The following is a 25,865-nucleotide window of genomic DNA, read 5'->3' as shown; positions in this document are numbered from 1 at the left end:
ATATTCCAATAAAAAAAGATGATATAAGTACGAGTAATAGTTTATTTCAGTCGCTCAGTCATGTTTGACTCTCTGAGACCCATGGACTAAAGCTCGGAAGGCTTCCCTGTCCATCACTAACTCCTGGAGCTTGCTCAAATTCATGTCTATCAAGTCGGTGATGCCACCCAACCATCTCATCCTCTGTCGTCCCCTTCTCCTCCTGCCTTCAGTCTTTCAGGGCCTTTTTCAGTTCTTCATATAAGGTGGCCAAATTATTGGGTTTTCAGCTTCAGCATCAGTCCTTCCAATGAATATTTAGGACTGATTTCCTTTAGGATTGACTGGTTTGATTTCCTTGCAGTCCAAGGGACTCTCAAGAGTCTTCTACAACACCACAGTTTAAAAGCATATGAGTAATAGAATCCAATCAAATAATTCTCTCATCTAGGCTACTTCATAATTGGAATTCTTTATGGAGTGTAGGGGGCATTTAATAAATCAAGCACTAGTCATATTCAATTATTTTCTTATCTCCAAAATGCTTCACTTGTAGTGAGAGCTTGAGCTTGGGTAGCTGTCTACATTCCTGAGGTTGTCCCACTGACTTTGCCTGGTTGGGTGTCTGACCTAAATTTTCTGTGGTTTTGTAGATCAGAGACAATCTTATCATGACAAACAAGAAGATGTTTTCTTAAATGCAAAAGTCCCGTCTTCCTTGGGGCAAGAGGAAGTTGGCTGTGGCTCTGTCTTCTCCGCTGGGGAAACTTCCCACAGACAGGGAACAGATGGGCCTAGATTTAGATACCATCTGCTTTTCAGTTGTAATTAACATCGGATCCAGGGGTTGGTTGGATTTTACCATTGTGTTGGCCTTCCCCATTGACCGCTGGGGAGTCCTAAATCCTGTGTTTGTTGGAATGTGAAACTGGAGTTGGGTTTCCTTGGATGGGCATCAGCTCTTATGAGACAAGGAAGGAAAAATAAACCATTTTTGAGTGCCTGCTTCCAGTTGAGTGGCCCCCAGATGCAGTTGGAGAGAGGAAGATGCCTGCTCATCTTGCCTTGTGTTTGTGTATGAGAAGAAAAACAGGAATGATTCTGAGTCCATTTCAGTTCAGTTGGTTCCACTTTTCTTTCTAACAAGGTGATTGAAATAATGATGACCCAGTAATATTATTTGGCATTTATTGAACACTTGCAACATTCCAGCTGTGGTGCTAAGAATTCTACATGATCTAGTTTCAAAACAACCACTTGAGGTAGATACTGTTATCCCCATTTTAGAAACAAGGAAAACTGAAAGCTCAATGCAGTTGAAATGCTCACCTCAGGTCACGCTATTGAGATATAGACCAGGCGATCATAGAAAGAGCAAGGGAATTCCAAAAAAACACCTACTCCTGCTTCATTGACTATGTTAAAGGCTTTGACTATGTGGATCTCAACAAAATGTGGAAAATTTTTGAAGAGATGGAAATACCAGACCACCTTACCTGCCTCCTCAGAAAGGTCCAGAAGCAACAGTTTGAACCTGACATGGAACAACGGACTGGTTCAAAATTGGGAGAGGAATATATCAATGCTATGTATTGTCACTATGCTTATTTAACTTATATGCAGAGTACATCATGTAAAAAGACAGGGTATGAATCCCAAGCTGGAATCAAGAATGCTGGGAAAAATATCAACAACCTGAGAAATGTTGATGATGCCACTCTTAATGCCAGAAAGAGAAGAGAAACTAAAAGAGCCTCTTGATGAGAGTAACAGAGGAGAGTGAAAAAGCTGGCTTAAAACTCAACTTTCAGAAAACGAAGATTATGGCATCTGGTCCCATCACTTTATGGCAAATAGATGGGGAAAAATTGGAAACAGTGACAGATTTTTTTTCTTGGGCTCCAATAAAAATCACTGCAAATGGTGATTTCAGTCACGAAATTAAAAGATGCTTTCTCCTTGAAAGAAAAGCTATGATGAACATAGACAGCATATTAAAAAGCAGAGACATCCAAATAGTCAAAGCTATGGTTTTTCCAGTAGTCATGCACAGTTGTGAGAGTTGGACCACAAAGAAGGCTGAATGCCAAAGAATTGATGCTTTTGAATTGTGCTGGAAAAGACTCTTGAGAGTCCCTTGGACTGCAAGGAGATCAAACCAGTCAATCCTAAAGGAGATCAACCCTGAATATTTATTTAAGGACTGATGTTGACGCTCCAGTACTTTGGCCACCTGATGCAAAGAGCCAACTCATTGGAAAAGACCCTGATGCTGGGAATGATTGAGGGCAAGAAGAGAAGAGGGCGACAGAGGATGAGATGGTTGGATGGCATCACCAACTCAATGGACATGATTTTGAGCTAATTCCAAGAGATAGTGAAGTACAGGGAAGCCTGGCATGCTGCAGTCTGTGGGGTCACAAGGAGTCAGACACAACTTAGCAACTAAGCAACAATAAATCTATTGATTCCTGCTTCATAACCATGGTTCTTCACTGCCTTCACCAACTTCTTTACATTGACGGGGAGAGTAGAAGTAACCAAGGCTCCCCTTGTGGCTCAGCTAGTAAAGAATCTGTCTGCAATGTGGGCGACGTGGGTTGGGAAGATCCCCCAGAGAAGGAAATCGCAAACCACTTCAGTACTCTTGCATGGAGAATTCCATGAACAGAGGAGCCTGGCAGGCCACAGTCCATGGGGTCGCAAAGAGTCAGACACAAATGAGCAACTAACACTTTCACAGGAGTAACCAGCCAGGCAGGTTTCTTCCATTCCTGCTTTATTGGTTCCAGGAAAGAACTGAGATAACTCAAAGATGTCACTGTTCTCCAGTTTCTTTATAATCTCCAGGAATTCGTCTCTCTTGTACTTCAATGTGGGCTTCCTAGGTGGTGCTGGTGATAAAGAACCCGCCTACCAATGCAGGTTAGATGTAAAAGACAGATTCAATCCCGGGGTCGGAAGAATCTCCTGGAGGAGAGTGTGGCAACCCACTCCCGTATTCTTGCCTGGAGAATCCCCTGGACAGAGGAGCCCGGCAGGGTCACACAGAGTCGGACACAACTAAAGCAACTTAGCATGCATGCACACACTTCAGCGTGCTTTACCCTTATGCCTTTAGATGATCTCCCGGGTTTTGAGTTGCAGCTCTGCAGCTTGCTTTTTCTAAGCCCTGCGGGAGGTGAGTGTAAGCATGATTAAATTTTAGCTTCTGCCTTAAAGCTCCAGTTCCTCCTGTTGGTATCATCATCTACAGACTGCAGCAGAAGTCGGTCCCCGTCTCATTATCAGAGGCATTGTCCCTCCAGCAACAGAAAGATGTTTAGTAGAACGTCTGAGAGCATCTGTCTTGAGCCCTGTTGCTTTCTAAGGGCACGCAATGTGGACAGAATGCATGAAGGACACCCAAGACCAGCAGTCATTCACGCTGTTGTCTGGGTACAAAGGATTCCTTGGAATACCCTGAATGTCAGCCCCGGGGAGGGACCTTCTGTGCCCAGCTAAGCTAATTGTCTGGCAAGAGAGGTTTTGAACCTCCTAGTTAAAAGTCCATAGTACTCATCTGGGAGTGATTTTAGTGGATTGTCATTGAAGTGTGAAGTTGGAAGTACTATAATACAAAGCTTTGGTCTGGCTTCATTAACTGCACTAGATCTTAAGCAATAAAATGAAGGTGAGAGTTTAAGCCCCACACAAGCCTGTTGATTTTGCTTACTTAGACACACAGCCCCAGGCTGGACTGCTACCCACAGCCATCCAGCCTGTTGACCCTTTACACCCATCACAAGCGGGATGACCTGTGTCGCCCTCCACCATGAATGGGAAAGCTTCTTCCACTCCAGGAGAAAACAATCCTGGGTCAGTTCTGATAGGAGGACACAGTAAAGGTGTGCAGTCAAGGAAGTAGTTTCACCCTGGCTCAAGACCGCGCCTTTTAACTGAGTACCCAAACTAGAAGGTGGTATGGCCATCTGAGCACCTTCTCAGGTCACTGACCACCCAGGAGCACAAAACATTGCATAAGAAACAAGAGAGGAGAAAGCTTACATGCTTATGCATGGCTGAGCCCCTTCACTGTTCACCTAAAACTATCACATTGTTAATCGGCTAGACCCCAATACAAAATTAAAAAAAAAAATTTAGAGACACAAGAAAAGATGGTGCCTCTTCACTCACGTTTCTGCACAACACAACTGAAGACAAATAAATTGATCCCCTCTGCCTGAAGCAAACAGCCACCTACGATAGGAATAACACAGATCCTCCTGCTTTTTGCTACTGTCAGCCGATTTCTATCACACGTACTTTGTAAGAGCTCACATCACCCCACCAGCTCAATTTTTATTTTTTTTTTAGTAAAGTATAGTTTGTTTACCGGAGAAGGCAATGGCAAGCCACTCCAGTACTCTTGCCTAGAAAATCGCGTGGACCGAAGAGCCCGGTAGGCTGCAGTCCATGGGGTCGCTACTAGTCGGACACGACTGAGCGACTTCACTTCCACTTTTCACTTTAACACATTGGAGAAGGAAATGGCAACCCACTCCAGTGTTCTTGCCTGGAGAACCCCAGGGACGGCGGAGCCTGGTCGGCTGCCATCTGTGGGGTCGCACAGAGTTGGACACGACTGAAGCGACTTAGCAGCAGCAGCAGCAGCAGCACAGTTGGTTTACAATGTTGTGTTAGTCTCTGTTGTAGAGCAAAGTGATTCAGTTATACATATATATACACATTCTGTTTCATATTTTCTACTATGCTAGAAATTCAATTCAGGATATTGAATACAGTTCCCTGAGCTATACAATAGGACCCTGTTGTTTATCCATCCTATACGTAAGTTTGTCTTTGCTAATCCCAAGCTCCCACTCTTTTCACACCCCTGCTTAGTAACCACAAGTCTGCTCTCTCTGTCTGTGAGTCTGTTTCTGTTTGGTACATAGGTTCGTTTGTATCATATTTTAGATTCCACATATAGGTGATATCATATGGTGTTTGTCTTTCTCTTTCTGACTTACTTTGCTTAGTATGATCGTTTCTAGATGATATCTATGTTGCGGCAAATGTCATTATTTCATTCTTTTTTATAGCTTCATGAGTTTGAGTGTACTCCGGGAGTTGGTGATGGACAGGGAGGCCTGGCGTGCTGTGATTCATGGGGTCACGGAGAGTCGGACACGACTGAGCGACTGAACTGAACTGAACTGAATATTCCATTGTTATATATTATATTCATATAATATATAACATATGTATATATAAAACAATATATATATATCACATCTTCTTTATTCAGTCATCTGTTGATGGACATGTAGGTTGTTTCTGAGTCTTGACTATTGTGAATAATGTCACCAGTTGAAATTTTAAAATTAGAATGAATAGTGCATAAAGTGTTTCACTACCTAAATATTAGATATTAAAACTTTGAATTCACCAAAGAGAAGTTGGTTACTTAAGAGTAATCCCTTTTGCAAAAGAAACATGAAAGAGGATAACAATTACAGAAAAATGGGGGAGATTTTGCAGTCTATTTTTCAGAATATTGACTAATGCCTGCATTGCTGGAAATGCATTAGTAAGAGGCTTGATTTCTATATACACTTTTTAATTAATAGAGGATGAATTTTCGCCTCCATCCTCCAGTAAATAAATGTTGAATAAATATTTAAAAAGCATGAGTTTGAAGAGGCGCCAGATGATGAGCCTGCCTGAAGTGCCCATGTCTCAGGCCAGCTCTGTTTTTGGAAGTTTTGGTTACCTGCCCGGGGTTGGGCCACTGTCCACTGTTTGATGTTATCTGGCAACAGTGGTGCCCACCAGCTCCCAAGACTGTTTGGACAGAGAATAACAAGAAAACGACAGAAAGGCAAGAATATAAATGTCTTGATAACTTTAACCAGACTGGCGTCTTTCAAAGGCTCCATGTTGTTTAATAAGCTTAGCTCTGAATCTTGCATGGAAATTCCTACTTCACTGTGGCTTGCCTCGGAAAGATTCAGCTCTGGTTACTAATAAAAACTTAAAGGCAAGAAGCAGGTTTCTTACCAACCTTGAAGAGTTCCATCCTCTTCCAGATAGTTGAGTATATGCTGGAATTTCAAAGTCCCCCAGAAAAGTTAAATTCTCTATTATTTACAATATATCCTCAAGGTAGAAGTCATTGTCACTTTCTCAATGAGCCTGAAGGAGAGGCCAGTGCTAGCTAACAAACTTGCTGTCAGACCATCTCACATGGGGTTTTCAGAGCTCCCAGATTATGTCACACAGGTTTAGTGGCAATGGGAGAGGGGGAGTGTCATGGAAAAGTAGAAGAAAGGCAGAAAGGGAAGAAATCACTCAAGGAAAGATAAGAGGTCTTGAGAAACCCTCAAGCCAGTGGGCATCCTGAGCATTCAGACCACATCTCTTCTCTTTCTGCTGAAAGTAAGGTTAGAATCATGACTGGCTTGGGCTGTAATCATTCAAATGGGGTTGAAGTCCAATTTCTGTTTTGTGCTGGTCCTGTGACTTAGGACTTGTATTCTATCTTTCTCAATTTCCTTGTCTGAAAAGTGGGGATAACAATAGTATCTCATGGGCTAGTTGAAAGGATTAAGTTGTAACGCATTTCTGTGCTTAGTCATACGGCCAGTAGGCTCAGTGGTCGTGTGCTCAATGGTCAATACTCAAAAAGTGTTACCTGTCATCATCATCACCATCATTATCTTTCTCAACATCACCACCACCATCTTCACCATTGTCCCCATCGTCATCACCATTATCATCACCATCACCACCATCTTCACCATTGTCCCCATCGTCATCACCATTATCATCACCATCACCACCATCTTCACCATCACCACCAACCACCACCATCACCACCGTCTTCACCATCACCACCAACCACCAACCACCATCACCCTCTTCATCTTCATCACTGTCCCCGTCATCGCCACCAACCACCATCCATCTTCATCTTCACCACCACCATCTTCACCATTGTCCCCATGGTCATCACCATTATCATCACCAACCACCACCATCTTCACCATTGTCCCCATCGTCATCACCATTATCATCACCATCACCACCATCTTCACCATTGTCCCCATGGTCATCACCATTATCATCACCATCACCACCATCTTCACCATTGTCCCCATCGTCATCACCATTATCATCACCATCACCACCATCTTCACCATCACCACCAACCACCACCATCACCACCGTCTTCACCATCACCACCAACCACCAACCACCATCACCCTCTTCATCTTCATCACTGTCCCCATCATCGCCACCAACCACCATCCATCTTCATCTTCACCATCACCATCTTCACCATTGTCCCCATGGTCATCACCATTATCATCACCAACCACCACCATCTTCACCATTGTCCCCATGGTCATCACCATTATCATCACCATCACCACCATCTTCACCATTGTCCCCATCGTCATCACCATTATCATCACCATCACCACCATCTTCACCATCACCACCAACCACCACCATCACCACCGTCTTCACCATCACCACCAACCACCAACCACCATCACCCTCTTCATCTTCATCACTGTCCCCGTCATCGCCACCAACCACCATCCATCTTCATCTTCATCTTCATCACTGTCCCCGTCATCATCCCATCACTGTCATCACCATCAGCACCAGCATTATTACAACCATCGTCGCACCATCAAAACCACTTTCATCATCACCATCATCATAAGGTTTTCCCAGTAAAGTCAACAATGATTCCTGATCATCATAGATGTTCTGCACCTGTGAACCCAAATCTCTACGTCTAGAGTATAAAAACTCCCCCAACTAGCCTTAACTTGTTTCTGTAGCCTCATCTGTCTCTGCTAGCTCACTCATAATCTGCACTCCAGCCATAGTGTAGTTTTCAGCACAAACCATGTTAATTTATGACTCCATGTTTTTATTCATGCTGTTCTAGTTGCCTAGTCAACTCTGTCCTGGTTTCTTTGATTGGCTAATACCTGTTCATCTTCTCAGACATGATATAAGCATCAGCTCCTCCAGATGGTCTTACTACACCCTACCCTTCACTCCCTGAAACCTAGGCCCCGTGTCCTTCCTTAAAGTTCACAGAAAATCCAGTGAAGAGCTCTGTGTTTACCTGTAATACCAAATGCTGTGCTTACATGTTCAGCAGACATGATGGTGTACCGTTTTCCTGATCAAAGAATTGAAAAGTTGGACCCAAACTGGATTTATAATGCTTGCAATTGGTAGGTTCTGTGTGGCTGGTTGAGTGCTTTACAATTGTTTAGTTCAATCATTTATCTAGGAATTATTTATTGAGCACGTGCTATGTGCCGGCTCTGTTATGGGCACTGGGGATACATCAAAGGATGAGTTAGGCAAAGACCCCTGTCTGTGTGGAGTTTACATTCTAAGGAAGGAGACATACAATAAAATAAGCATCATGATAATTATTTGGTATGCTAGAAGGTAATCCTGGTAATGGAAAAAAGAGGAAATGGAACAGGGTCAGAAACAGGAGGAGGAGAGGTGCAGGAGAAGGAGGCTCCTTGAAGGTGAGGTTTGAGCAAAGGCTGAAAGAAGGGAGGCACAGAGCCAGGTGGATGGCTGGGGAGAAAGTGAGTCTGGCACAGAGAATAACCAGTGCAAAAGCCCTGAGGCAGAGCTTCCGAGACTCATTCAGACAGCAGCCAGGAGACCTGGGTGCAGGCAGCAGAATCAGCAAGGCAGAGAGTAGGGGCAGCACCCTAACTCAGCATCGAGAGTTGCTCCCCAACAGTCCAGACTCGCAGCTTCTCTCTTGGGAGATCAGAAGCTCTGGCCTCACTAAGCACATATTCTCATGCAACACTGGTTAGGACAGAGCACAGGCTGCCCACTTCAGATGGGCATCCACTGTGCAGTGAGCCACAGAGCCTACCTTATCCCCTGTGGGCAGTTGAGGCCCTGGCACCAAGTAGCAGCTTCTGACAGGCATGCCCAAACCTGCTGCCACCACTCTCTGCTCCCATCCTGCCTTGACCGTCCTCCTTCCCTCAGCCCTGATCTCTGCCCGTTTTGTGTAAGTCCAGTGAAGACTCCTGCAGGGCAATGCCCTGAAAGGGAAGGAAGCCTACTTCAATGGAAGGGAGTTTCCATTCTTGATTCTACAAAGGAGATTCTTCCTTTGGAAAGAATGAATGGGCTTTCTGGAGTGTTTGCACATACTTAGGTGGAGGATTGCCGGGGCCCAGGAATACACTTGCTCCTATTTCTGTCACACTTGTCTCCTATCCTGACAGTAAGGTTTTGATGGTGGCGGGGGTGGGGGGAGGATTGGTAACTACTTCTTCAAAAATGAACTCATTAACAAAACCCCAAACTGTGCCTTGATCCCATTATCTCACACCTGTTAAGATAGCTACTATCGAAAAAATAAATAAAAACAGAAAATAACAAGTATTGGTGAAGATGTGGAGAAACTGGAGCTTGTAAACTGTTGGAAGGATTGTAAAATGGTGCAGCCCCTATGGAGAGCAGTATGGCAGGTCCTCAGAAAATGAAACACAGAATTACCATATGATCCAGTGATTCCACCTCTGGGTATCTACCTCCAAAGAATTGCAAGAAGGAACTCAGACATTTGTACATCAATGTTCACAGCAAAGTTATTGACTACAGCTGAAAGATGGAAGCAACCCAAATGTCCAGTAACAGATGAATGATTAAATAGAATGTGGCATATCCTTACAATAGAATATTACTCAGCCTTGAGAAGGTAGGGCATTCTGACCCCTGCTGCAGCCTGTTTGAACCGTGGAGACATTATGCTGAGTGAAATGAGACAGTCACAAAGGGATAAGTACTGTAGGATCCCCTTATATGAGGCCTCTAGATTTGTCACATTCATAGACACAGAATTAGAAAGGGGTCACCAGGGACTAGGAGGAGAGGGAGTGGGGAGTTAGTGTTTAGTGGGGACAGTTTCAGTTTGGAAAGATGAAAAGGATCTGGAGGTGATAGTGGTACAGCTGTGTGATGCTTAATGCCATGAAGCTGTACACTTAAACATGGTCAAAATGGCAAATCTTGTGTTGTGCATATTTAAAACAATAAAAAAAATGAAGTTTTTAAAAGTCAAAAAATATGGGGAGATGTATAATATATGTATATATGTGCTTGCGTGCTAAATCGCTTCAGTTGTGTCCGACTCTGCAGCCCTGTGGACTGTAGCCTGCCTAGCTCCTCTATCCATGGGATTCCCCAGGCAAGAATACTGGAGTGGGTTGCCATGGTCTTCTCCAGGGGATTATATATGTGTGTGTGTGTGTGTACATTTATATAATATAGGTATCTCTTTATATTACATATCTATATCTTTATATCTGTGCATGTGTGCTCAGTCGTATCTGACTCTTTGCAACCCCATGAACTGTCATTCGCCAGGTTCCTCTGCCCATGGAATTTTCCAGGCAAGAATACTGGATTGGGTTTCTATTTCCTTCTCCAATCTTTAAATCTGCATCTATCTATCTATCTATATGGGGCTTCCCTGGTGGCTCAGAGGTTAAAGCGTCTGCCTCCAATGCGGGAGACCCGGGTTCGATCCCTGGGTCGGGAAGATCCCCTGGAGAAGGAAATGGTAACCCACTCCAGTATTCTTGCCTGGAGAATCCCATGGACGGAGAAGCCTGGTAGGCTACAGTCCACGGGTCGCAAAGAGTCGGACACGACTGAGCGACGGAACGGAACGGATATGTGTACAAAGAGAGAGAGCGGTGCCGTGGTGTGGTGATGAGAGGCATGTAGTAGGGAGATAGTTCCCTGGGCTCAAATCCTGCCTCTGCCACCCACTAGCTGGCTGACCGGAACCAAGTTAATGAACTTGGTCCCCACTGCGAGGAGGCTGGATTAAACCAGCACCCCATCCTTCAGCCATGATTGTGAGGGTCAGTGGAGCATGTGTGTGCCTGCCCCATCAGAGAGCCCCTGTAAGGCCCACACAGACATCAGCCCAGCTACAGAAACCTGTCCCCAGAACATGCCTTTAGTGGATATTATGGGGAGATGGCAATTACCAGCCCCACTTCCTTGAGAAACTGACAACCAAGCAAAATAAATGAGGTCCTCAGGGACTCAGGAACCATTCTCAGAGTGGACCCTGTACGGGAGGCGTTGGGGTGGGGAAGAAAGAGACGAGAGAACAAAGGAAGAGAAGGCAGATCTCATTCCCACAGCTCTGAGACAGTGACCCCCGTGTGCTGACCTCAGAGAACACCATCAACCGTCGGCTTTATCTGGTCGTCGTGAGAGGCATCAAGTAACACAATGACAAGGTTTATGCTGGTGAGCAGGAATATTAACATATAGGACTTCCCTGGTGGCTCAGACGGTAAAGCGTCTGTCTACAATGCGGGAGACCCAGGTTCGAGCCCTGGGTCGGGAAGATCCCCTGGAGAAGGAAATGGCAATCCACTCCAGTATTCTTGCCTGGAGAATCCCATGGACGGAGGAGCCTGGTAGGCTACAGTCCACGGGGTTGCAAAGAGTCGGACACGACTGAGGGACTTCACTTTCACTTTCAACCTCCCTTAGCATTTGAGTCCCTGTGAGAGAATCCTTTTCAGTTGGCAGTGGTTCCAACGACCTTCCGATGCCAACTACAGAAGGACTAGGGGTGGGGTGAAGAGAACATTCCTGAGTTCTGTTGCTCTCAGCCTTTGAGAGCAATGCTCTGGCTGGGAGTGCACTCACCTGGGTTGGGCTGCTGGTGCACTCTCATGAGCATCTCCTGAGCAGCAGCCATTGTTGAGTCTGGACTGGCCCTCCTGGTTCTATCATGATGGCAGGACACGCCCCAGAAACCAGGGAACTATAAAAGGACAAAGTTTATTACTCCCAGATACTGGGGGGTACATCCAGGGCCACAAGGTAAGGTAATGGGTGGCCAGGGCAGGGAGAGAGACGGGGGAACAGAGCTGGGGCCCTGCCTTTATTGAGGGCAAGTGTAGGGTATCTAGGGTTTCTCTGGTTCACTCTTTATTGGCAGATTTAAAAACTAAGAGCAGGAGTTTAGGGTGCAGGTAGGGAAAATCAGGGTCAGTCCAGTGGTCACTTTATTTGGGTCACCCAGGATTTCTGAAAGGGGAACTTCCTGGGTGAGGCAGCCTGTCACCTCATCTAGTTGTGTAGCTGGCTATGTGTTTATTGAGATGGGTGCCTTTGGAATGGATGCCCTGGAGATCAAAAGCCTAATGTCAGGCACTTACATTACAACAAGAAAAGCTCATTGCCAGACACTTAACTACTGTCCCCACTCGACTTTAGGAAGACAATTGTTTCTGAGAGTGGTCCACCTCGATTTCATTTTTTTTCTATACAATGTTTTGTTTATTTTATTTTTTTAGCCATTTAAAAAACTGAAATGTAATTAACTTACAATGTTATGTTACTTTTGGGTATACAGCAAAGTGATTCATCTATGTATGTATACATCCACACACGTTTTTTGGATTCTTTTCCATTATAGGTTATTAAAAGATGTTGAATATAGTTCCTAATGCTATACAGTAGGCCCTTTTGTTTATTTGTAGTGTATCAGTTCAGTTCAGTTCAGTCGCTCAGTCGTGTCCGACTTTTTGCGACCCCATGAATCACTGCACGCCAGGCCTCCCTGTCCATCACCAACTCCTGGAGTTCACTCAAACTCATGTCCATCGAGTCGGTGATGCCATCCAGCCATCTCATTCTCTGTCGTCCCCGTCTCCTCCCGCCCCCAATCCTTCCCAGCATCAGAGTCTTTTCCAGTGAGTCAACTCATCGCATGAGGTGACCAGAGTATTGGAGTTTCAGCTTTAGCTTCAGTCCTTCCAATGAACACCCAGGATTGATCTCCTCTAGAATGGACTGGTTGGATCTCCTTGCAGTCCAAGGGACTCTCAAGAATCTTCTCCAGCACCACAGTTCAAACGTATCAATTCTTCAACGATCAGCTTTCTTCATAGTGTATATATATATATGTTAATCCCAAACTCCTCAAAAAATACATTTATTTATTTAGAATAGTTCTAGGTTTACAGAAAAAAATGAGCAGGAAGTACAGATAGATCACATATATCCCTCCTCTCCCCCTTGCACAGTTTCCCTTATTATAAACATTCTGCATTTGGTGGTGCAGCTTGGTTTCAATACTGCATTTAGTTCCTTTCAGTCTTCCTTAACCCACTTCCCTCTTACTTTAACTTGGGGTCTCCTCTCCTGGGAACTGACCTTAAGACAATGATTAGAACTCAGGGGTCATTTGTGAAGGAAGGAAATGTTGCTAGAGGTGTAGGAAGTAAGATGGGGGAAGGAGAGATTGCTGATTAAAGGTGAGCAATGGAGCTTATGACACTACAGGCTCCTGAAGCTTGATTCAGCTGTGGGAACCCAGGAGGATGAAGTGGAGGGACCCTCTCAGGGAGTGAGGGAGCAGGGACTAATGCACCAACTTCCACTGGTCAGATCTTCAAGCAGATTGAAGCAAATTCTGACTACTGAAAGGCAGTGTGTGTGTGTGTGTGTGTGTGCACAAAGTCACTTTAGTGGTGTCCAACTCTTTGTGATCCCATGGACTCTAACCTACCAGGCTCCTCTCTGTCCATGGGATTCTCCAGGCGAGAATAATAGAGTGGGTTTTCACGCCCTTCTCCAGGGGATCTTTCAGACGCAGGGATTGAACCCACATCTCTTATGTCTCCTGCATTGTCTGGCAGGTTCTTTACCACTAGCACCACCTGGGAAGCCCACAGAAAGGCAGGAGAGTTCCCTAAAGCCTGGTGAACATGGTAGGACCAGGGGGCACCCCTAACCATCTGCCGTGTTCCTCTTTCCTGCAGCCAGCTCCCCAATCTCAGATCCTCTTGGTCAGAATCCAAGGCTGGTTGAGATTGTGTCTCTCTCTAATCACCAGGGCAGTGAGCTGTTCCAGCAGAATGATATCTACAATGGTAGCAGAGCCTGAGAGTGGGTGTGTGAGTCGGTCCTGCCATAGCATCATGGGGCCACCAGGCACCAAACTTTTCAAGGGGGAGAATGATTTTTAAAGAAAAAACTTTTTTCAAGGTTTAATTGTATATGATCACTTGAAACCATGGAAAAGACAGAGACGGAAAAAAGGAAGATCTTTTTGTTGTTGTTGCTGTTTATTCTGATCATATTCCCTGGGAGATTTGGAATGATTTCTACCAAAGCCAGATTTCTACAGTCTTCTCTAGAAATTGCTTCTCCAGCACCACCTTCATTTTAAATTAAAGACAGAGAAACACGAGTACAGATAATGCAGTAAAAGGAAATTGTCTGTGAAAACCGCTGACTGTAGACCCAACATAAAACAGTGGGGCTAATGTCATGCTGGTGGGATATATTTGCCCTCACGATTCGGAAGTCCTTATGTGTATCAACATTTCATCTAGAACCTGTTCACCCCCATAAAGCTCCAGGCCATGATGACTACCTGTTACCTTAGATATTTTACAGTTTAACTATTTTTACCAAAGTTCTCTAGCTTATTAGTCCCAATCAACTTTTAAAATTGCCTGATGAAACAGAATTTATCTTTCAAAATCCTAGTTCATTAGCCACTTTCTTGTGAAGACTTCTCTGACCTCCTTCACCCACACCCAGCAGAATGAATCTTTTATGCCTCGTATCTGTTAGGAAGGCACATGGCGTCAAGTATAGAAATCCCAACTAATGGGGACTGAGGCAAATAGATTCATTTTATCACCTACTAAGTACAGAGGCAGGTGGTTTCTGGCATTAGATCAGCTGGTGAATAGCATTCTTTAGGGCTCTGGTACCTTTAGCATGTTGGTATGTATTGTCATGTTTATTGTCTCATGGTCACATAATAGCTGCTGGCATTCTAGACATCACATCTGAGTTCAAGGCAAGAAGAAAGGGTGACTTTACCTGAATCTGTCCCTTTATTCCCATTGCCCAAAATTGTGTGAGTGGTCATGGCTAGTTCCAGGGAAGCTAGAAAAGCTAATATACAGTCATTCAGAACAACAGGAAAGTTTAAATTTCTTGGAAGTTACTTCTGGTTATTATTGTTTTCACTATGGCTCTTTTCATCACTTTGGCTGTAGCTGTTAAGCTGTTGCCACAATAGTGCTGTATAACAAATGGCCCGAAAACCTCAACAACATACAACAATAAACATTTATTTAGCTTGTGGGTGTTTGGGGTTTAGCAGAACTGGGTTGAGCTTGATCAGTCTCAGCTGAGACAGCAGGGATGACTGGGACATGTCTTGGCTTTTTTTTTTTTTTTCCATTTGCTCCTCTCCAGCAGCCACAGAAGCTAACTAGAGAGCATGGCAGGGTTCATGCTGAAGGCTAGCAAGCTAAGGATAGTCCCTCAAGGTCACACAGCTTGGAAGTGTCAAGTCCAGGACTGGGTGCGAGGTCCTTGACCCCATCCTGGGCTTCCTCCAAGGCTGCGGGCTGCCTTTTCCAGCGGTCGCTGTGCAGGCATGCTCCTTGGCCACTTCCCTGAACGGCTTCAGAAGGCGACACCAGCTACTATTTGAACGCTCCCGTCTTGAAACCTATTCACTCCAGGCAAACCTGGCCCTCATTCTGGGCAAACCTGGAACAGGATAGTGAGGAAGATGTGAAGGACATAGCTGCCTCCCTTCTCTTGAAGATACATAAACCTGAAAGATGACCCATGGTCCCTGGCAGCATGTGGGTCAGTGTCTGAGTAGAGATATCCTGATGCATTCCAGGGAAGAAAAGCCCTGGTGGTCTGATACTGGACCTGCAGCTCACACAGACGACCCCCTCCCCCAGAAATCTTCACTCATCATCTTTAGAGCATGACCCACATTCACCTGACTAGGTTGCTGTAGCTGAGCCACAGTTTCCACTGGCCTAGGCTCCATGTGGGCAGTCCCAGGGTATTGGGCTGGCTCAACCCTTTTTGAGACTTCCAATCTGTCTTGTATTTTGCCGTGCACCTTGTAAAACTAATAACATTAATGACCATTATCCAACAGCTCCCCATCTGGAAGCTTATCCTAGAAATGCAAAAGGATATATGCTTAAAGATTTTTTTTTTATTGCAACACTGTTCATGGTCCATTCATTTATAGAGGAAAAGAGGGATTCACTCCAAATACAGAGGTAGCAAGGGTTTACTCATGTTCATGCTGATCATGTTTATTCTGGTGTATAAATGGTATATTTATGTGAACATGCAATCAAAATGAACCTTTTCAAATATAAATAAATAAGGACATCAGTGGCTCTGACGGGCAGCCCCCAAAAGTGGCTGACTAGGATTCTGAAACTGTCCCTCCCTCTGTGTGGCTGGCGAAGGCAGTCATTAGTGAGTGAGCTGAAACAGGAAGCAGAGACGAGGCAGAAAGCAAAAACGACCTCCGCGTGGGGTGACAATGGCTGTGGGCAGGCGTGGAGAGGGTCCCTGGAGAAGTTAAGATGTGCTCTGCGGTGTTCGGGAGATGGGCCAGTAACCCCCCTGCCTCCCACGTGAGTTAGGAGAACTGAGACTCCCAGAACATGCCTTAATTCCTGGCCCAACAAAGAGGGGCAGGTATTATTAATGGTGGTGGTACTGTTATCATTGTAAGTGATGGTATCATATTATCCTTTGGAAATATAGGAATGGTCAAGTTAATTCCCAAATGCCTCATTCTCTAAAGTATTTGGACCAGTGGATTGATAGAATCATCCCTGTCACCACTTTCAGTAGGTCCTTTGCATCTTCAAGTTTGACTCTGTACATTTGTTTTGTTCCTTTATGCTGTTGTTTTATTATTATTATGAATGGTAGACCTTTCAGAGCAGTTTTAGGTTCACAGCATAATTGAACAGAAGGTACAGAGTTCCTTCACCCCCCTGTCCCCCGACACACGCAGCACCCCATCAATATCTTGTTCTGTTTTGTTTGTTTTCCCAGTGGGAACCTGAATTCTAGTGGGAAACATAGCAAAGAGTTGGAAGAGAGTTTCTTGTAAGCAAAGTGGCAGGCTGCCCTCAGATGCCAGGCAGTGCTCTGAGCTGGAAAGAAGCCCATGGCCTGGCAGGCCCCTAGGTGTCCAGAGGAGCCTTGTTACAGAGTATCTGTGGGTGGGTGTCCCACCTCACGCTGCCTCCGGCGTGAAACTAACTTGGTTTTCAGTAGCCTTCACCTTTGAAAGCACAGAGAGCCTGGCAAATCTACTCATTTCTCGTCCTAATCCAAGTGTTGGCACTGTTGTGCATTAGACAAAGCTTCTTACCTCGAGGAAGATCAATACATAATATTGGAACATGGTCTTGGAGAGAGAGTTTACGGGACTTGTAATAGGCGTTGAGGCTTTTAGCCTGCTATACATAAAATAGATCAAGAAAAACAAAGCAGAATATGGGGGATGGGGAGGGCCTTTTTCTTAGATTGACATTAATCCGGAGGCCCTAAGTACATGGAGGACTGAGGCAAGGTGATCTGGAGGGAACGTCTTCTGGGCAGTGGGAATAACAAAGGCCCTGGGGCAGCATCCATGGTACACCTGGGGATCTAGGAGGTGGACAAGGTGAGCGTGTGATAGGTGACAGGCATTGCAAAGACTCGGTATATAGTATAAGCTGCTGAATTATTGAAGACAAGGTGTTCTTGAAGCAGAGGGTGGCCTGACCCTCACCCCAGGGGCTCTGCCCTGACTCTGACTTTAACCCCTTCTCTCCTCTCTTCCAGGCCATGTACATGTTCTACGCGCTGGCCATTGTGTGTGATGACTTCTTCGTCCCCTCCTTGGAAAAGATCTGTGAGGTACATGTTTGAGCACTGGAACTGTTCCAGCCTCCTCCACTGAGGTCCTGAGGAGCCCTGCATGCTGCTGGTGGGAAGGCCAGGCGCCAGCGTGCTTCAGAGCTGTGGGCAGTGGAAGCCCAGAAACTCAGTGGTCTGCTTAGTTTCGGTGTGCCCATCCATGCTGTGCTGGGTAGTGCTTAGTCGCTCAGTAGTGTCCAACTCTTTGAGACCCCATGATTGTTGCCCACTAGGCTGCTCTGTCCATGGGGATTCTCCAGGCAAGAATACTGGAATGGGCAGCCTTTCCCTTTTCCAGGGGATCTTCCCAACCCAGGGATCAAACCCAGATATCCCACATTGCAGGCAGATACTTTACCATTTGAGCCACTAGGGAAGCCCAAAAATACCGGAGTGGGTAGCCTATCCCTTTTCCAGGGGATCTTCCCGACCCAGGGATTGAACTGGGATCTCCTGCACTGCAGGCAGATTCTTTATCAACTGAGCTAGCAGAGGAGACCATGCCGATCCATAGCTGGGATTTAACCCTTCCAGCCAGCTCTCCCTGCACCATTTGGCGTAACTCGAAATGCAGTTTGTGTTCTGTTCCCACTTTCTTTTCCTTTTAAGTCTCACCCTTCCTTCCTCCACCTTCTTCCCCTCCCTTTCATTCTGCCGTCATAACCCTCCTTCATGATTCGTGGGGTCCTCGAGAGTGAGAAGTCTTCAGCCACACCTCCACCACCCTTCCTCTCTCTGCATGTGCAGAAATACTGCACGCAGGGACCCCAAAAGCAAGACAATGAAAGAACTGGCTGCAGAAACCAGGAAAGGGTCTCTTCGAAGTCAGCCCAGGGGACACCAGGGCCGATTACGTCCATTTCATTTAAAATATTTAGCATATCCAGAGCTCTTTTAGTTCTCTTTCTTCTTTCATCTCTTTTTCTGGTTTGAAATGTAGTTTCCTTTATCTGGAAGCTTTCTGTTTTATTTTTAATTCAGAATCCCTTTTTCAGAAAGTGTCTGTCTCCCAGGTACACCTCCTGTCTGTCTGGAACTCCTGTTCCTTCACGTTGCCCTCAGCCTGGACTGTCCCTCCCACCGTGTCTGAGTCACTGGGTCTTGGGGGACAGTGGGGAACAGAAGTTACATTTCCAATAAGTTCCCAGGTGTTGTGCTGGTCTGGAAGCCACACTTGAGAACCACTAGCTTAAGCAGTTTCTTCCACCTCCTGAGATCAGTTAGTTTTGTGTACTAGAAAGAGAATCATCCCTCAGCAACCCTAGAGAGACCCCGGGAGTGGGTTCCTCTGCACAGTGGAGGTGGGAGAAGGGAAGTGAGAGAGCTGGTTTCTGAGATGGATGGCCGGCCAGTGTGGAAGCCTTTTATCCAAAGCAGTTTAACCTGAGAACAGGGTCACCTGGTGGAGAGGAGGGGGAGGCACCGAAGTGCCAGTAATCAGGGTCGTCTGTGGTCTCTACAATCCACCAGGAGCAGTTTAGTCCTCATACAAAGCCAACCACTCTCTCTACCACACAGTGTTTAATAGCCAAGTTAAGACCTGGTGCTGGAAATGTACATGCAATTGTCAGAATGTGTTCTCCTCCACTAGGGACACACATGGCACCTGTGAGCACAGCCCCTGGGGAGGAATCAAGGTGAAACGTGGTGTGATCCTGGCCATCATGGGGCCTGGGGCTCAGAGCAGCTCCAGAGTGAGACCCGGGGACAGGTGAAGTGCTGGAGCTGGAGATGCAGAGAAGAGGGGAACAGAAGAACAGAGGGGAACAGAATTGACTCAGTTTGAAATCAGGGAAGGGCTTGTACAGGGGCAGGACAGGAGCAGCAGTCTCAGTGGCAGTGTCTTACAAGGACAGATATGTAAGCCAAGAGTCTGAGCAGGAGAACTAAACTGGGAGACCCAGGGACAAGACTCAGCGTGTGGGGAGCCCTGAGGATGCCCGGCCCAGACATAGGAGTTTCTCAGGAGGAAGCTGGAAAACTTTTGACAACTGTTCTAATAGATGAAAAGGGTCCCAAGGCAGGAAGTGCTCTCCCAACCAGCTGGTGATGCCAGTGAGATGCGGCCAGGGCTGACATCAATGAGGGGTGAAAGGGGAGGGAAGGTCCAGGAGGAAGAAGCAATGTGTTCCAGAGAGAGGAACAGGACATGCATGAGCCCGGGGGTGGACTCCACAGCTAACACCCCAGCAGGAGCCCGAGCTGGAGCGGACACTGCAGAGTGAGGCTCACAGCTTCTGGCGAGCCTGGGCAAACGAGCCATGGACCCTGAGCACCATTGGGGTACCTGCCCAGGGAGACGGGATGCCCGGCCACCCTCACGGCCACACCTTTCACCTTCAGACAGCTGCACCTCCATCTTAGGGTCTTCTCAGAACCACCTGCAAAGTTTACTGTTCAGTCAAGATCCAGGGAACCCAGGTTTCCAGGTCAAAATGTTCAGTTGGGCTCCGCGGCAGCTTCAGAATGGTCCGTGGAGCCAGGGGCCTTCACCGAGGCCGTGCTGCCCCTCAATGGCTGAGCAGGGAAGTGCAGCTGTGGTGCTGCTGGAAGAGGGACCAGGGTCCCTTCAGCTGGGATGCCCAAGGGAGCCGCCTATTTACTGACAGCGGGCATCTTCCTTTCTGGGCCAGCAGTGAATGCAGAAAGGCTCCCTACACCACTTCCCCACACCACCCAGCCTCAGTTCACGTGTCTTCTTGCAAATCACCTCTTGCGTCAGCAAGCAAGGTAACCTGGAGAGCTCGTTGTGTGGGTCATCTTGGCGGGGCTCACCATCTCTTTATACTCATTCTCACTGCCCCCCATTCCCTCTACCCCAGGCTTCAAGGCTGCACTGAGGATGGGTGATCCTCCCCAGCCCCAAACTCCCAGACTCCGGGCTCAAAAACTGGTTACCATGAGCCTAATTTAGCCCGAGAACATCAGCAAGATAGTGAAAAAAGTCAGAATCTTTTACATACAAATGTAGATTTGGGCATCTCTATAAATAGGAATATTTGGCAACACAGAGGGAACTGAGCTTTTAAAAAGGAGGTGAAGGCCCACCCTGCCTCACAAGACCACTCCCCTCCCCCCATTATCTCTGCAGCCCCCAGGGCATCTGGCTTGGGATCCCTAGATCTTGTCAGAGCCTTTACTTGGAGGGAACATGTAGCCGCCTCCCTGATACTGCCCAGAGAGGAGGTGTGGCCCAGCTAGGGAGAAGGGGAAGCTGAGGAGGGACTGAGCTGGGACCGGGGGAGTCACAGTCGCCGCTGTTTCTAGAGAAACCTGACTCATGCTTTTGCTCCCCTGCAGCGCCTGCACCTCAGTGAGGATGTGGCGGGAGCTACATTCATGGCGGCAGGCAGTTCAGCCCCGGAGCTGTTCACATCGGTCATAGGTAGGTGCCACCCTGGGGAACATCTCAGCTCTGTCCTCCCTGAAGAACGAGGGCTCTTGGAAACAGGAGAGCCCAAGGGGCAGAGCACCAGCCTCCCTGCCGCTGGAGTGGTTGTTTTCATCTTAATTAAAGTGGTGTTTTTGCTCTGCATGAATGGGTTCCAGACCCAGTTCCAATGGTCCTGTAGACAGAGGCTCCAATAGAGATTGGAAAGTTCTCTCCAAGCCTCTGCTGTTTCCTGTAGATCCTGAGAACAGTCTAACACTTAAAAAACTCCCCCGCGTATACATGGAATCTAGAAAAACGGCGCTGATGAAGATATTTGCAGGGCAGGAATAGAGATGCAAATGTCAAGAACAGAGGTGTGTCCAAGTGGTGGTGGGAGGAGGGGAGGGTGGGATGAACTGAGAGCGTAGCATTGACATGTATACATATTTGACCACGTGTAAAACAGAAAGCTAGTGGGAAGCTGCTGTATAGCAGAGGGAGCTCAGTTTGATGCTCTGTGATGAGCTAGAGGGCTGGGATGGGGGCAGGGCGGGAGACTCAAGAGGGAGGGGATATATGCATACATATGGCTGACTCACTTTGTATTACAGCAGAAACCAACACAGCATTGTAAAGCAACTATGCTCCGATAGAAAATGAATAGATAAATAAAAATCTCCCCCCACCACCCCACACCCACTTTGGATTAAGCCCACCACAGCAGCTGGCTAACCTCGGTCTGTGTTTCAGGAGTCTTCATCACCAAGGGCGACGTGGGTGTGGGGACCATCGTGGGCTCCGCTGTGTTCAACATTCTGTGCATCATCGGCGTCTGTGGGCTCTTCGCGGGGCAGGTGAGACTCACGCAAAACATGGCATAGTAGGACCCTTGTGGAGGTAAGGCCACGGCCTGTCTCCCTTGAGCACACCCAAGGGCCAGTGGTCTTGGGTGGGGTGACATGGGGTCTCATGCCCTGAGAAGCTGGCCCAGCCAGGACTGGAAACCCAAGCAGTGTGATTTGGTCTCTGGGCTGATGGATCGTGGAGTTCAAGAGCCACGTGAATAGGTAACCAGCCTGCAGATCTGAGGGTGTCACCCTCATTTTGCTGTGTTGTTGATCTGAACTGGAATGATGTAAACCAACCTTAGGAGTGGAAATGGAGTTAATGGGGTGGAGGGAGAGGAGATGACAGATTGTTTTTCTTCACTTGTCACAGTTTGGGAAGCATTCTCTCTTTTTCTATAAGGATCAAACATTTGACTTCTGTGTCCACTTGAGCTCACTTTGGGGGTCATGAGAGGCTTTGCATGCCTGCATTTTATCTATAGAGACTATTCCACTGCCAGAAGGTGTCGTGGGGCCCATGTGCATCTGGTGTCTGTCTTGGAAAATCTGGAGAAGACACCTGATGTCACCACCATGTGAGGCTGCCGGGCATCTGCAGCCTTGCAGTGGCAGCTGGGGGTTTGCAGCCAACCTCCCTCCCGGCTGGCTCTGATGCCCTAGTTTCTTTCATAGGAAGATTATTCAGAAACACAGTCCTGAGCTCTCTGCCTAAGCAGCCAGGACTCCATATATTCTAGGAAAAGCAACTTCCAGTAGCCCGTGAGGGTCTCCCACTTGCAGTACTGAGGAACCTGGGGACCCCACCAGCCCCCTCGCTATGGAGGAAGGACGCAGGTTCTGCTGGAAATGGCTGGTTGGTTTGCAGGGCTAAGGAATTTCCTGCAAACCTTCTCCCACATCCTTTCCCAGACCCTGGCTGGGGGCACCCAGCACCACCGACTCAAAGGCCGGCTGCTCCCTGGCACCACTGCCCCTCTTACTGCCTGCTTTTCATTCCCATCATCTTCATGCCGAGTGGTTTGTCTGGGTCACCTGGTTGGTTTGTTGCTTCTGGGCTACAGGCAGAGGGACACCTTGATCCTATCGGGTCGGCTCCAGAGCCCACAGCTAGATGCTTACCCCCAGAAGGGGCTGCCGGACAGCTGTGTCCAAATGTGGTGATCAAGTTACACCTGACTTGCTGACTGAATGTTTTCCTTCTTCATCCGTTCAGTCCATTGTCTCGTCTTAGATTTTATGGACCCGCGACATGGCATTGTTTAGATCTCTTGTAAATGCAGTTAGGACCCCCGAAAAGTGAGTGTCCATCTTCGCCTTTGGGGCCGTTTGTACTTCCCTGGCCCCCACCCACGCTGGCCGCCCTCTGATTGCCTCCCGGAGACGAACAGTCACGTTCCGCAGGGCCGGTGGCCGTCAGCGCTCTCAATGAGCATCATCCCCGTTAGCAGCAGGAGCGTTAGCTCGGCCGGTATCAGTGTTGTCACTAGCTCTTTCGTCATTTGTGCCTGAAGCCTGATGCAAAGTCAAGCCCAAAGGGGGAGAGATAATGTAAAGAGATGAAACACATGGCTGAAAAGTGCCCAGTAAATGCCACACAACTAATTACATAGGAGGTGGGCTGAATGCACTTCTGTTTCATAATTTATTAGCAATACGGTTAATCACTGGCTTGGTTAGAACACCTGCAGAAAAGATAAATTGCTTCCTGAACTTTAGCAAGTGCTGGGATCAGTCATTTTGCCCCCCTGGAAGGGCCTTGGCAAGCTCCTCTCACATGATCAGGGGGAGAAGCACCAACCACAACGGTGTTAGAGGAGCCAGGTGGTGATTCTGGGGCTGACCTCCCTCCTGACTCTCCTTGTCCTGTGCCCACTTGGAGAGTTCCAAGGCTACCCAGCTGTCTTTTTCAGACCTTTTTCAAATCCCGGAAGTCTTTGCAGACGGAGAAAAAAATGATGTTTTGGAAAGAACATGAGCCCGGGGATCAGATACGCCTGGATTTGAATCCTGGCTCTGCCATTTGCTGGCTATGGAGCATTGGAGAAGTTATGTCACCTCTCTAAGCTCCAGTGTTCTCATCTTGAGAGTGGGTCCAAGGGCATCTACCTCTTAGTATCACTGTAAGGATGAAACAGAGCTTATTCAGCAGTGCTTGGTGCACATGGTACACACTAGTCAGACACCATTTTCAGCTCTGAGAAGAATAAGGTTCCCTGGGGTCACTGTCTCCAGATTCCACCCTTGGTCACTGCAATAATTTGACCTACCCATTGACAGAACTTATTAACAATACAGTGGAACAGAATGGCCATCTTCAAAAATCTACAAACAGTGGTGGAGAGGGTGTGGAGAGAAGGGAACCCTCTTGCACAGTTGGTGGGAATGTAAGTTGATACAGCTACCATGGAGAACAATATGTTGTTTAGTCGCTTAGTTATGTCCAACTCATTTGTGACCCCGTGGACTGTAGCCTACCAGGCTTCTCTATCCATGGAATTTCCCAAAGAAGAATACTGGAGTGGAATCCTGGACTTGCCATTCCTTTCTCCAGGGAATTGTCTCAACCCAGAGATCCAATCCACATCTGCATTGCAGGTGGATTATTTACTGCTGAAACAGTAGGGAAGCCCATGGAGATTTCTTTTAAAACTAGAAGTAAAGCTACCATATGATCCAGCAATACCACTTCTGGGCTTATACCCTGAGAAAACCACAATTCTAAAAGATACATCTACCCCAATGTTCATTGTAGCACTGTTTATAATAGCCAGGACATGGAAGCAGTCTAGATGTCCATTGATAGGTGAATGGAGAAAGAAGTTGTGGTACATATATATGATGGACTATTACTCATACATAAAAAGGAATGAATTTGAGTCAGTTCTAGTGAGGTGAATGAACCTAGAGCCTGTTATACAGAGTGAAGTAAGTCAGAAAGAGAAAAACAAGTATCGTATATTAACGTTTACGTATGGAATCTAGAAAAATAGTACTGATGAACCCATTTGCAGGGTAGCAATAGAGGCTAAACATAGAGAACAGACTTGTGGACCCAGCAGGGGAAGGAAATGGGACAAATTGAGAGAGTAGCATTGAAACATGTGCTGTGTGCTTAGTTGCTCAATCATGTCCAGCTCTTTGCGACCCCATGGACTGCAGCCCACCAGGTTCCTCTATTCATGGGGATTTTCCAGGCAAGAATACTGGAGTGGGTTGTCATGCCCTCCAGGAGATCTTCCCGACCCAGGAATCAAATTGGGGTCTCCTGCATTGCCGGCGGATTCTTTACCAGCTGAGCCTATGTAAAATAGATAGCTAATAGGAAGTTGCTGTATGACACAGGGAACTCAGCACAGAAGTCTGTAACAACCTAGAGGGGTGGGATGGGGTGGGAGTGGGAGACAGGCTTAAGAGGGATGGACATATATATACTTATGTCTGATTCTTGCTGGTGTATGGCAGAAACCACCACAACTTTGTAAAGCAATTAGCCTCCAATTTAAAAAAGTTTGTTTAAAAAAATAGTTGAACAACCACAGGATGCCAGTGGGGAGGAATGGGAAGGTTGGGAAGAAAATGAGAAGCAAGATGAGGTATTGGGAATTCCCTGCTGGCCCAGTGGTGCAGGGATGAGGGTTCGATCCCTAGTTGGGAAGCTAAGATCCCACACGCTGCAGAGCAGCTACGCCAGTGTGTCACAACTCGAGAGTCCGTGCACCACAACAAAGGGGCCTGCACGACACAGTGCTGATCCCGTGTGCTACAACTAAGACCCGATACAGCCAAAAAAGAAAGATGAGGAGGTGGCGTCAGGTCCTGGTCCCTGTGCCTTCTGATCGCTGGGAGGAAAACCAACTTCGGTGAGACACAGG

The 25,865-nt window shown here is 46.9% G+C and overlaps 1 protein-coding gene across 1 annotated transcript in view; it reads left to right on the top strand.

The window, feature by feature from the left end:
- The window catches only part of SLC24A3 (solute carrier family 24 member 3), a 435,205-nt gene that overhangs the window by 312,576 nt on the left and 96,764 nt on the right, over positions 1-25,865 (top strand). The window contains exons 4-6 of the mRNA XM_055430518.2: positions 17,698-17,772; positions 21,073-21,157; positions 21,896-21,999. Coding sequence (XP_055286493.2) covers positions 17,698-17,772; positions 21,073-21,157; positions 21,896-21,999 — 264 coding nt within the window. The remainder of the gene's footprint in view (positions 1-17,697; positions 17,773-21,072; positions 21,158-21,895; positions 22,000-25,865) is intronic.

The sequence above is a fragment of the Moschus berezovskii genome, chromosome 15 (genome assembly GCF_049115385.1).
Source record: "Moschus berezovskii isolate FMDL1 chromosome 15, NW_MosBer_1.0, whole genome shotgun sequence".
NCBI classification, from domain to species: domain Eukaryota; kingdom Metazoa; phylum Chordata; class Mammalia; order Artiodactyla; family Moschidae; genus Moschus; species Moschus berezovskii.
This window is presented reverse-complemented; position numbering and strand designations above follow the sequence as displayed.